The following is a 14,031-nucleotide window of genomic DNA, read 5'->3' as shown; positions in this document are numbered from 1 at the left end:
GCGTCAATGTCCTAGATTCATCAAACAAAGGCTGAACTAGTTAGATGTACGCATATACATACTAGGTATTATAGTTCCAATATGTGTCATGCAAATACCCTACAAATGACATCAATATAGATATTTATGTAACGAGTGGCAAAAAGTTGATTTTTTCAGCACGAGTCGTGCATTTATCCAACGAGGCTTGCCGAGTTGGATAAATACGAAGAGTGCTGAAAAAATCGAGTTTTGCAACGAGTTCCATACAAAATTTTATGCAATGATTTTTTCATAATGCAACCCATTTGAGTTGCATAATGTTCATAATGCAACTCAAATGAGTTGCATTATGAACATTATACAACTATTTTTCATTATGCAACTCATTTCAGTTGCATAATGAACCAGTTCTGAAAAATTGGCCATTATGATACCAAAATGAGTTATATAAAATGTAAATTATGATACTGAATTGCATAAATTTATATACCATACTCACTCAACATCGGGATGCAGCTCCCGGATGTGCTCCAGCGCCTGCTGGTCGCTGTGTATCACAAAGATCAACGGTGCCAGAATCTCGTGCATGCCCTGGCGGTAGCACATGGTCGGGTACTTGCGCGCGTAGCAGAACAGAATGTTGATCATCATCTCCTGTATCGGCTGCTTGCGGAAAAAGTCCACCCCCGGAAAGGTCCGGACCACGTCCTGCTTGATGACGGCGCACAGTTCCTGATCGCAGAAGTGCTGATTCCAAAGGCTTTGTTTGGACTGCGAAAGGGGGTCATCGCCTCCGTTTGGGTTGGAGTGCGGATTCAGCATGTAACGGCTTTTCAGCTCGGCATATTCCCGACGGTTGAGCTCTCGTTGGTTGATCCATTCCGTTGAAGGGGGCTTGAGGACACCCAGGAATACAGCCCAGTAAATGCTACGGAATGGGGATGCACGGAGATCTCCTCGGACGGCGGCGTGGCGCAGGTCGTAGAGAGTCTCGTCGTTTGCGATGTCCAGGATGTTTCGCCACTCCAATCTGGAAGTGTCAGGAGAGTTATAATTGGTTTAAATATCGCTGCATCTGTACAACTACACTTACTCATATTTATCAACGCCGGACAGTCCGCGACCCAACCGTTTGCCTTCCTTATCTGTCTGCAGCGAGATATCGACCATTTCCCCTTTTCCGAAGTATCACAAAAGATCAAGTATAATTTCAACTAAAATATCACAATCCTCCCTTTTCTCGACACCATCCGAAAATCAACTGTGACGGTCTGCCGAATCCCGAACCAGCAGGGGATTAGTAATGCTTAGGATAAGGTTTGAACAGTTACCAAAACATTGACATAGCCGATTATCACCATTCCTGCGTTCTTATCAGCAGTAGCAGGTTCCCTTCCTGATTCACGCCGCGCACAACACAACCACCGCCGTCGCTGCAATTTGACTGCAGCGACCGAAAAGGACCGCACAAACTTTCACTTTAGCAACTGCTTTTGTTCGGGGAAAAAGAAACGCACAAAAAACGGAATTAAAATGAATAAAATTTGAGGTAAACTTTTTACGACGCTTTTGGCTGCGCGATAAGCGACGCGGGTAAACAAAAACAAAACACTACTCCCGCGGGGAACAGAGACGCGATGACAGTTCGACCGAACAGCTGATTGTCATCGTTCCAGTGGAACTCGTGAGTTAAATATAGTAATCCTACATTATAGAGATCTGCGGAGGCGGCCATTGTGAGCCAATCGTGCAGAGAGAACTGTCAAAGTGTAAGCCAAATGAACATGCTTATCGTTCGTAGAAAGCCGTCGTTTGAACGGTATTGCAATCGGAACTAATTAAATTAAAATTATTTATTTTTAACATCGAGAAATTGGCGGCATATGTACACTGAAAAACAAGAGAACCCAAATTTGAGTATTTTTAAACTCACTTTTGAGTTCTTTTTTGCATCCTGTTTCATTCGCTCTCTTTATTGTTGTCAGAGAGTGAATAGCAAAACAACCCAACTTTGAGAGTTCGATGCGGGAAGCCAAAATTGAGTAAGTGGCACAGTACCGAAAGTTGAGTAATTTTAACTGACGGTTGAGTAAAAAGAACCTTGACTTTAGGTTCTTTGGCCGTATACGCCTAAATGCAAACTACTTACCTAAACATCGACTCCAGCAACTCAAAATTGGCTTCCCGCACGCAACCTCGAAGTTGGGTGGGATGAACTCACTTTTGGGTACTTTCGTTTTTCCGTGTAAGTTTTGTAAAAAGACAAAAATTTATTAATTCTGCTTTCAAAAGCTCATGCTTATGACGACATTTTTGTTGCTGCACTTGTCGAAAAAACTTCCATTGCTACTTCTTGTTTCACTTCTGCCGATATGATTAGCGTAACACCTTTGCAATAAATTTCAGATTTCTTCGATTTCTCCGCTATTTCAACAAAATTTTGAAAAAAATTCTACCATAATTAGAAAATGTAAACAAAACAACTTGAACCACAACGAAGTCACGCACAAAGTTTGAACATCTAACTTTGTAGCAAGTGTTGGCAGCTGTTGTAAACAAAATAAACAGCGTTGCCGAATCGACATTAGTAATCCTACATTATAGAGATCTGCGGAGGCGGCCATTGTGAGCCAATCGTGCAGAGAGAACTGTCAAAGTGTAAGCCAAATGAACATGCTTATCGTTCGTAGAAAGCCGTCGTTTGAACGGTATTGCAATCGGAACTAATTAAATTAAAATTATTTATTTTTAACATCGAGAAATTGGCGGCAAGTTTTGTAAAAAGACAAAAATTTATTAATTCTGCTTTCAAAAGCTCATGCTTATGACGACATTTTTGTTGCTGCACTTGTCGAAAAAACTTCCATTGCTACTTCTTGTTTCACTTCTGCCGATATGATTAGCGTAACACCTTTGCAATAAATTTCAGATTTCTTCGATTTCTCCGCTATTTCAACAAAATTTTGAAAAAAATTCTACCATAATTAGAAAATGTAAACAAAACAACTTGAACCACAACGAAGTCACGCACAAAGTTTGAACATCTAACTTTGTAGCAAGTGTTGGCAGCTGTTGTAAACAAAATAAACAGCGTTGCCGAATCGACATTAGTAATCCTACATTATAGAGATCTGCGGAGGCGGCCATTGTGAGCCAATCGTGCAGAGAGAACTGTCAAAGTGTAAGCCAAATGAACATGCTTATCGTTCGTAGAAAGCCGTCGTTTGAACGGTATTGCAATCGGAACTAATTAAATTAAAATTATTTATTTTTAACATCGAGAAATTGGCGGCATATGTACACTGAAAAACAAGAGAACCCAAATTTGAGTATTTTTAAACTCACTTTTGAGTTCTTTTTTGCATCCTGTTTCATTCGCTCTCTTTATTGTTGTCAGAGAGTGAATAGCAAAACAACCCAACTTTGAGAGTTCGATGCGGGAAGCCAAAATTGAGTAAGTGGCACAGTACCGAAAGTTGAGTAATTTTAACTGACGGTTGAGTAAAAAGAACCTTGACTTTAGGTTCTTTGGCCGTATACGCCTAAATGCAAACTACTTACCTAAACATCGACTCCAGCAACTCAAAATTGGCTTCCCGCACGCAACCTCGAAGTTGGGTGGGATGAACTCACTTTTGGGTACTTTCGTTTTTCCGTGTAAGTTTTGTAAAAAGACAAAAATTTATTAATTCTGCTTTCAAAAGCTCATGCTTATGACGACATTTTTGTTGCTGCACTTGTCGAAAAAACTTCCATTGCTACTTCTTGTTTCACTTCTGCCGATATGATTAGCGTAACACCTTTGCAATAAATTTCAGATTTCTTCGATTTCTCCGCTATTTCAACAAAATTTTGAAAAAAATTCTACCATAATTAGAAAATGTAAACAAAACAACTTGAACCACAACGAATTTGAACATCTAACTTTGTAGCAAGTGTTGGCAGCTGTTGTAAACAAAATAAACAGCGTTGCCGAATCGACATATGTAACTTCCGCTCATCTCTATGTAGAGGATTTCTAATCGACATATGTAACTTCCGCTCATCTCTATGTAGAGGATTTCTAGTTAAATATTGAGAGCTACGCGACTGGAAGTGAGTGCTATGGCGCGTACCGGCGGTACGCTTCAAACGCCTGAAACAAGCACGTGGTTGGGTGCATGCGCGGTGTTATACCAATATTTTCTCAAGAAGTTTTTTCTGTGACTTATTTTAGAGTCAGGTCTTGTACCATTTGGGCAGGTGTACCTGTTTTGGGCATCTGCCGCTATAACTAAGTCAATTTCAAACGGATTGATTTGAATTTTTGTACATAGTTAGGCACGTACAGTATCCTATCGTCTGAGAGTGTCAGGTCCAAACTGTTCTTGAGTTCAGATTCTAAAGTCTACGGGTGTAACGGTAACTTCTTTTATTATACAAGGCTAAGAGTTGTAATCTATCATGTCCTGTAAGTATTCTTAACGTTTAATAGACTAGACAGTATCAGATCAGTTGGGATATTCTAGGTCATCCAAACTGTTCCTGAGTTTAGATCCTGAAGTCTACGGGTGTAACGATAACTGCTTTTATTACAAAGCTAAGATTTGTAATCTATCTGTGTTTACCAGGGCTGCAAAACGGTGTGTCGATAAGGAAAGCGCCCAACATAGCTCTGGTGCTCACAAGTCCCTACCTCATGCTTCCATGGATCAATTGATGACAAAGACCGCTGGTAGTGCAGCTTGGGCACTGTTGTCCTTCTGACTTCAGCTAGATTGAGGAGGTACGTACCGAGCGTCTGTTCACCAAGGAGGTGCGGCTCTAACCTTGGCTCAAACAGCGTCTGTTCTGGAATCCAGCGGCTGAGTATGAAATGCTCCTCCACCGGAAGCTATAACTAATACTTATGACACACATGTGATACAAGAATCACTGTACAATTGTCCTTGAAATGAGTTCCACACTGATAATTCTCTCCGTTCATGATAGTCTTGTTAGAATTTTCTTGACACTGTGTACCGTTGTACAGGAATCACACTCGTACCACATGTCTGTCCGGGGTATAAGATGGCAGCCTCCCGACGTTGGATAGGGGACATTATAGGTCAACAACCTACTGTTCTCGCAATCCAAAAATCGTTACAGAAACCGAAAATGAAAGATTACAACTGATTCAACGGCCACGACTTTTAGCGTGAAACAACGGACTAGAATTGGAACTTAAAATGTATTAACCAGTGGTGGGCACGGTTGCCGTTAAACGTTAACGCATTTCGGACAAACATTTGCTTCTATTTCCAAAAGTCACTTAAAAGTGCACTTTCAATGATCTCCAATTTGCAAGTGAGTGTGTACCTTTATACGATGCTGGGTCATTAGGCCGAATGGTCATTAGGCCGAATGGTCACTAGGCCGAATGGTCATCAGGACGAATTGAAAATCAGCCGTTATGAGCCTGTAAAGAGATCTGTTGTTTTTACTTTTTCCAAAAATTTTTTGCCGAAAACTACTTTAACAATGAAACTAGAAAGAATAGCCTATGTTTTAAAGAAGGAAAAATTTATGAATTGAATATCAGCAGTTTCTGCGCCAAAAACTATTTTAGCAATGATACTAGAAAGAACAGCCTATGTTTAAAAGAAGGAAAAATTCATGGGTAAAATATCAGTAGATTCAGCATCAATAAAGTATCTTCGTGCCTGTCACACGATATACACATGCAAAATGGTCATTTGCCGAGGAAGTGTTCATAGAACACTAAGCTGAGAAGCAGGCTTTGTCTCAGTGGGGACGTAACGGCAAGAAGAAGACCCAATGATCATTCGGCCTAATGACCATTCGGCCTAATGACCATTCGGCCTAATGACCTTCGGCCTAATGACCTTCGGCCTAATGACCTTCGGCCGAATGGCCTGACACCCCTTTATACCTATCGATGTGGAAAAAGTTCAGCTTGAAATTTTAAGTTAACGGTTAACGAGAATTATCCGTTAGCCGTTAAATTGCAATCGCCTTTGAATAACTCGAAAACCAAAAGTTCAAAAAACCTCAGAAGAAAAACACACTTCACTTGCAAATTGGAAATCATTGAAAGTCAACTTTTAGGCGCCCTTTTTGGAAATAGAAGCAAATGTTTGTCCGGTACGGTAAAAGCTGGGTATGCTGCGCAATTCAGATCCCATTGTGATCCAGTAGCCTCTGCCCAGCAACTCCTATCCCTACCTCCACGTGGTACCGGCCGGAAACTATGAACAACCTTAGGGAAGATCGGGTAACCAACCCCGGTGGGACCTTTGGTCGTAGGCTGACAGGGAAGGGGGGGGGGTTTGCTTCGGCAAACCTGAACGTCTGTTCTCCAGGAGGAGCGGCTCACAACAGCGTCTGATCCCCATGTTAGGGGCGGCTGATCTACTTCCGAGTGCCAGGGAAGGACTCTATGCTCAACTGTGCAGTATGGTCCTCCGGAAAGTAGGGGGTTGGTGTACCTAAGGCCCTACGAGCCAGTCGTAAAAAAACATTGTAACGGAAAATCAGCAACAGAATAATACGAACCGAGACCAACGGCAACGACCCCAGCGAACAAAAAGGACTTGCGATTGGACGTGGAACTGCCGATCTCTCAACTTCATTGGGAGCACCCGCATACTCGCCGATCTACTGAAGGACCGCGGGTTCGGCATCGTAGCGCTGCAGGAGGTGTGTTGGACAGGATCCAACTCACGCGAGCTGGGAACTGTTACCGTTTAGGTACTTTTACCCTAAGAGATAAGCCCTAACAGAGCGAGAGTGGCACTCTCACATTAAACCGGATGAGAGAACAGACCAGCAGTATACTGCTGTTCGGCAAGAAGAGCATGAGTGCCATAGTATTAAAAATAAATATAATGATAAACACAAAATTAAACACAAAATAAAGATTCCAATCAGAAATCGGCACCAACATTTCAAAAGGGCGTAACTGCATTTTGAAACAAACCCCTCTTTCACATATGTAGATCGTATTTCAATGCCGCCATGCAAATCACCGCCAGTATAGGAAAGAAGAGCAATTTCTCTGTCTAGTAATGTTTGTGAATTTCGTGGGAAACTTAAAATATGACCCACAGATGTTGAAGAGTGGTTTGTTTCAAAATGCAGTTACGCCCTTTTGAAATGTTGGTGCCGAAATATTTGATTAAAATATTAGCGAAATCATATTGAATGACCTTAAGGTAAAACAGAGCAAAGGAGATAGGTAAAATGAATGTGAACACTCCAGTATGAACGGTCAGATTGAATACACAAATTACACCTGACATACACCAAACAACGCCCACCAAAGGGGATCATGGAGTAAAGGGAAATTTGGGCAATGCAATGGATAATGGATAAGAAAGGAAAATGGGACATTTGGGACATGGAATGGGAAAGGGAAATTTGGGGTCAGCTACCGGTCCGATCGGGAAGATCCGATCTTTTCCACTCCAACCACCAAGCAGTCAACAGGTGTTCTAAAGTCAGAGGAAATTATTATAAAACGTGGAGTATCACGTTAGTGCTCAAGTGAAGTTTATTTAAGGCGAAACTGGAAGCATTTTCTCATTTTTTGGTTTTTGATTTTTTATTAAATAACGAAGCAATATTTTTAAAATCGGTTTTCGTACACATGTAGAGTATGGATCAGGGTATCTTCTGAATTTTTTACGTTGCAGAAAATGTTTTTCGTTTTTGTAGAAACCATTTTTAAGTGAAATTTTGTTCAAAAATGGTTTCTGCAAAAACAAAAAACATTTTCTCTCGCGTAAAAAATTTAGAAGATACCCTGATCCATACTCTACATGTGCACGAAAACCGATTTTGAAAATATCGCTTCGTTATTTAATAAAAAATCAAAAACCAAAAAGTGAGGAGATGGATCCAGTTTCGCCTTAAGTGGAGAAGTTACTCCTGAGCTGAATACTGAAGAATCAGGTAAATTGTTAAGAAAAAGTGGACCGGTTAGCATAGTCCTCATTGGACCCCATTTCCCTATTTTCCCATTAGGACCCCATTAGTATTATCTACCAAAATTGAGGCGGTTTTCCCTCAATTAATCCACCCGCTGTATAGTGTGGATTGAAGGGCTGCTGAACACGTGCCCACCCCGGGCCAAAAGCAAACGCATCTCAGCGTGGACAGCGAGTCCCATCCGGTGTCGGATGAGTACCACCCAAGGAGAAGACGTGGTCAGAAACCAGCAGAAGAGGTCGAGCGTCCCTTCCGCCCTCTTCGTCACTTGCCGCCTTGAGGTCTTCGCCAGCGAAGTCGTAGCACCCAAAGCCCGATCGACCGCGTGGTAACTCGCCCGATCCGACGTCCCCGTCGCTGCCTACGTCGCAGTCCCAGCATTGCCCCACCGCCCATCGTCAGCTCCCATCCTACGAAGTCACCGTCGCAGCAGAGATCCCCACGCCGGCCGGCCATCGTCCACACTCACACACACACCTACACGAATATTGTAAGTACCCATAATAAACGACCGATAATTAAGAGATACCTCGTGTTTGTATTCCCGATCAGTATCCGAGCCGACCCTGAAAGAGTGTCTTGAGGGCCGAAGCAGAGAGTTAGAGCTCATGGGAGTGAGGGTAACAGAACAGCTTTCATCGTGATGGGTGATATGCAGAGGCGCGTGATCGGTTGGTGGCCGATTGACGAAAGAATGTGCAGGTTGAGGATCAAAGGCCGATTCTTCAAAATCAGCATAATAAACGTGCACAGCCCACACTCCGGAAGCACTGATGATGACAAGGACGCATTTTACGCGCAGCTCGAACGCGAGTACGATCGCTGCCCAAGCCACTACGTCAAGATCATCCTAGGAGATTTAAACGCTCAGGTAGGCCAGGAGGAGGAATTCAGACCGATGATTGGTAAGTTCAGCGCCCACCAGCAGACGAACGAAAACGGCCTACGACTCATTGATTTCGCCGCCTCCAAAAATATGGCCATACATAGCACCTTTTTCCAACACAGCCTCCCTTATCGTTATACCTGGAGATCACCACAGCAGACGGAATCTCAAATCGACCACGTTATGATTGACGGACGGCACTTCTCCGACATTATCGACGTCAGGACCTATCGTGACGCCAACATCGACTCCGACCACTATCTCGTGATGGTCAAACTGCGCCCAAAACTCTCCGTCATCAACAATGTACAGTACCGGCGACCGCTACGGTACAGCCTAGAGCGACTAAAACAACCGGATGTCGCCTCAGCATACGCGCAGAATCTCGAGGCCGCGTTGCCAGATGAGGGCGAGCTCGATGAGGCCCCTCTAGAGGACTGCTGGAGTACAGTGAAAGCAGCCATCAACGACGCAGCCGAGAGCACCATCGGGTACGTGGAACGGAATCGACGGAACGAATGGTTCGACGAAGAGTGCAGAACGGTTTTGGAGGAGAAGAACGCAGCGAGGGCGGTAATGCTGCAGCAAGGGACCCGACAGAACGTGGAACGTTACAAACAGAAGCGGAAACAGTAGACCCGCCTCTTTCGGGAGAAAAAGCGCCGCCTGGAAGAAGCGGAGTGTGAAGAAATGGAACTGCTCTGTCGTCCCCAAGAAACACGGAAGTTCTATCAGAAGCTCAACGCAACGCCTTCGTGCCGCGAGCCGAAATATGCAGGGATAAAGACGGAGGCCTCTTGACGGACGGACGTGAGGTGATCGAAAGGTGGAAGCAGCACTTCGATCAGTACCTGAACGGCGTGGAGAACGTAGGCACGGGAAACCACGACAACGGAGGAAACGACGACGCCAGTGCAGCGGAGGACGGAAATGAACCAACTCCCACGCTGCCCAAGTAACAATTCCATCGCTGATTGGTTTTGTTTGATTTTTATTAATGTTTTATTACAGCAATAATTAAAACACACAGTTTTATGACTGCTTTTATGAAAACCATTAATAAAATGTTTTATAGTATACTTGAAGATATCCATAAAGACCAGGGTACGAAAAACGGATCACGCCGAAAAACAAACGCTTTGTCCTAAGCGGTGCATGTTTGTAACAAAGGCGCTCCGCAACAAACGCATGTCAGGCGATGAGAGCAATAAAACAAATATCGCTTGCCGTGCGTGTGCTGATATTTCGGTTTTCTGCTGAAATTTTCGACATACATTATCGAATTCATAAGCATTTGGACGAAATAAGACATTTGCAAACCTCAGAGTCGAATTTCAGTTGTAAAACAATGCAAAAATCACGATGTGAATATGACGAGACAAATATTCCTACCGTTTTTGTTGTGAACAAACTCGGGAGCGATTTTGTCATTATCTGCTAACGAAAAAACAAAGCGTTGTTGCCGTGCCTCCTTTGTTGCCTGTTTTTCGCTTGCGGTGGCATATTCTGCGTACACTGATAAAGACAGATTTCAAGAGTAAACAAAACTTTCCGATATGTAAACCTTCTGGCAATCATTATTACCGCAATAAAACTGTTAAAACTCTCAACAGATGGCGATCCGTTCGATTAGTAACGACATCTGTTGGTGGAAAATCAGAAACTACGACACTGCTAGGTTTATTGCGGTCATCATAAAAGTAAACTTGCTTTCGTTTTAATTTCGCTGATTATGGTCGTCGCCATATTGAAGAATTAGCTTACGTGAATGAAAAATAGTTTATTTTGCTTAAATTAGCAATGAATTGGTAGTTTGCAACCATTTTCATAACATGCTCACATAAATAAACTCTCTCTGCTGAGTTTTCTTGTGATTCGGGATAGTTTTACTAAATTCACAAATTGATTTATTTCAATCCAGTATGATAATATTCACTATTTTCGAAGCGCATTAATTTTACGATTCTGCAACCCCAATATTCACGGTAAATTCGAATGCGCATAAGCCTACCAGCACAATAACTACTAAAATACTACTTTGAAATAATCGCTTTCTACTTACGAATGATGTATCCTCCTGAACTTTACGTGCCATCGAAGAAGCTTCTCTGCATCTTGAGCTTGTCATAGTTTTTGTTGAAAAAAAAAACAACAACAATCGAGAATGGGAAATATTTCAACTAGGTTTTAAAACGGGTTTATTGCTACTCTTAATGCGGTTTGTAAAACCTCTCCGAGAGTGGTCCACTTAGCCGGAAGATGCTCTTAAAGAGGTTATCAAGAGGTTTTGATGTATGATTCAGTTTTATTGCAAGTTTTATAAAATTGGTTATGAAGATCTCTTGTAGAGTCGAACAAAATTTAAAATGTTACTTGGGTGAGGGAAGTTAAGGATGCCATTCACCAGCTCAAAACCAACAAAGCAGCCGGAAAGAATGGTATCGCAGCTGAACTCATCAAAATGGGCCCAGAAAAGTTGGCCACCTGTCTGCATCGGCTGATAGTCAGGATCTGGGAAACCGAACAGCTACCGTAAGTGTGGAAGGAAGGGGTAATCTGCCCCATTCACAAGAAAGGCGACCATTTGGAATGTGAGAACTTCAGGGCGATCACTATTTTGTATGCTGCCTACAAAGTGCTATCCCAGATCATCTTCCGTCTTCTGTCACCTAAAACTAATGAGTTCGTGGGAAGTTATCAAGCCGGCTTCATCAACGGCCGGTCGACAACGGACCAGATCTTCACTGTACCGCAAATCCTCCAGAAATGCCGTGAATATCGGGTCCCAACGCATCACCTGTTCATCGACTTCAAGGCGGCATATGACAATATCCTCCGCGCAGAGCTATGGACGAAAACGGCTTTCCTGGGAAGCTGACTAGACTGATTAAAGCCTGAGTGTCGCGGACTGACTCAATATGCTCTCTCAGCGGGAGCCAAACATTGGGAGCCAAACATTGAAGGTGGAGGTTATGTTAAACCTCGTTGAACCAGTGTGATTGATTGAAGAGTATTGTTATCTAGGTGCTGCGGATATAATCGAAACTGTTGTCACGATATCCTTATTTGCCGCTGCCAAGCCGTTGGAAAGTGAGGAGAAGGATAAACATTGTTTTGTGCCTATTTTAGCTAATTTTGTCACAATTATCCATCAAAATTTCCATCGCGAATGCAAAATAATAAACTTTGAACACGAGAACAAAATCGGAATAATGGTGGATTGATCATGTTTACCATTTCCGACCAGCGTCGCGACGGCGTGTTTGACAACCGCGCTGAGAGAGGTGGTTGCAAGAAAATTGAACGCTCGTGCGTATTTACAAGCTGTGTGCCGGGAGTGTGTAGGTGTGTGTTAGCTAGCTTGAAAAAAAAAAAACCGTTTCTATTCGCACCACCTAGATTAAAGCAACGACGGACGGTGTGCAAAACTGCGTAAGGGTTTCGGGTGAACTGTCCAGTTCATTCGAATCTTGCCGGGGACTGCGACAAGGTGATGGACTCTCATGCCTACTCTTCAACATCGCGCTGGATGGTGTGATGCGACGAGCCGGGCTCAACAGCCGGGGAACGATTTTCACAAAATCCGGTCAATTTGTGTACTTTGCGGACGACATGGACATTATCGCCAGAATATTTGGAACGATGACAGGCGGGTGTACACCCGCCTGAAACACGAAGCAGCAAAGGTCGGACTGGTGGTGAATGCCTCAAAAACAAAGTACATGCTGGTAGGCGGAACCGAACACGACCGGATCCGTCTGGGTAGTAATGTTACGATAGACGGGGATACTTTCGAGGTGGTGGAGGAATTCGTCTACCTCGGATCCTTACTGACGGCTGACAACAACGTGAGCCGTGAAATTCGGAGGCGCATAATCAGCGGAAGTCGGGCCTACTACGGGCTCCAGAAGAAACTGCGGTCGAAAAAGATTCACCCACGCACCAAATGCACCATGTACAAAACGCTAATAAGACCGGTGATCCTCTACGGGCACGAGACATGGACCATGCTCGAGGAGGGCCTACAAGCACTCGGAGTTTTCGAGCGACGCGTGCTAAGAACGATCTTCGGCGGCGTGCAGGAGAACGGTGTGTGGCGGAGAAGGATGAACCACGAGCTCGCTGCACTTTACGGCGAACCCAGCATCCAGAAGGTGGCCAAAGCCGGAAGGATACGGTGGGCAGGGCATGTTGCAAGAATGCCGGACAACAACCCTGCAAAGCTGGTGTTTGCAACGGATCCGGTTGGCACAAGAAGGCGTGGAGCGCAGAGAGCACGATGGGCGGACCAGGTGGAGCGTGACTTGGCGAGCATTGGGCGCGACCGAGGATGGAGAGCGGCAGCCACAAACCGAGTATTGTGGCGTACTATTGTTGATTATGTCTTGTCTCAATGATGTTGAACAAATAAATGTATGTACCTATCTTGTTGTGATTTTCTGTCAAAAAATAAAATAATAATGAAAAAAATAAATAAAAAATGTCTGACTGTGACCATCACTCATCACGTTATCAATCAACCCCCCCCCCCCCCATATTCCGCTCCCCCTCCCCCTATCACCACGTGCCATAGTGAAGGCAGAATGAGGATTACCTGACAGGGATGCCAGGCGAAATTTTCAAGTGTATTCCCAAGGCACGCTAAAATGTCTTCACATGTCTTCACACCCCATATTGGCTTTAGCATAAAATTAATGTAAGAAGTCAAAATTTATGCCATGTGCTCACTTATAAAATGAAGGAATATACCGTGAGGTCATCCAGCAATAATGTATGGTTCTCTCCAGAATTTCCATGGCCATTTTAAGGAGTTTTCCCGAAAGTTCTTAAACAAGTTTCTCGGATTTATTTTCACGAGTTCCCAAAAAATCCGGGAATTTCTCTAAGAATTCCTTCGCGAATTCCTCGGAAATTCTCCCAGGAAGTCCTCGCGAATACCATCAGAAAGTTCCTGGGAATTCATCGTGGAGTTTCTCGGGAATTCCCCCAGATCATCCAAGGAAATTCCCCCAAGTGGTCCTCGAGAATTCCCCCAGGAGTTCCTCGCCAATTCGTGCAGAAGATACTCAGCAAATCCTCCTGCAGATCCTCGGCAGTTCCTCCAAAAGATCTTCAGGAATTCTGCCAGAAGTTCCTTGAGAACTCCTCTAGGAGTTCCACCGGAATTCTTTTATAAGTTTCCCGAGAATTTCTTC

General features: G+C 43.7%; 1 protein-coding gene across 1 annotated transcript; it reads right to left on the bottom strand.

Annotated features, from left to right (window-relative positions):
• Nucleotides 1-481: 481 nt before the first annotated feature.
• LOC134287618 (TBC1 domain family member 5) lies at nt 482-1,621 on the bottom strand (the record flags this gene model as incomplete). Its single annotated transcript, XM_062849769.1, is given in 2 exon segments — nt 482-1,012; nt 1,076-1,621. Coding segments are annotated over 2 exon segments (608 nt in total), but the record flags the coding sequence as incomplete, so codon positions are not given.
• Between the last annotated feature and the right edge of the window lie 12,410 nt (nt 1,622-14,031).

Source organism: Aedes albopictus, chromosome 1 (genome assembly GCF_035046485.1).
Source record: "Aedes albopictus strain Foshan chromosome 1, AalbF5, whole genome shotgun sequence".
NCBI lineage: Eukaryota > Metazoa > Arthropoda > Insecta > Diptera > Culicidae > Aedes > Aedes albopictus.
This window is presented reverse-complemented; position numbering and strand designations above follow the sequence as displayed.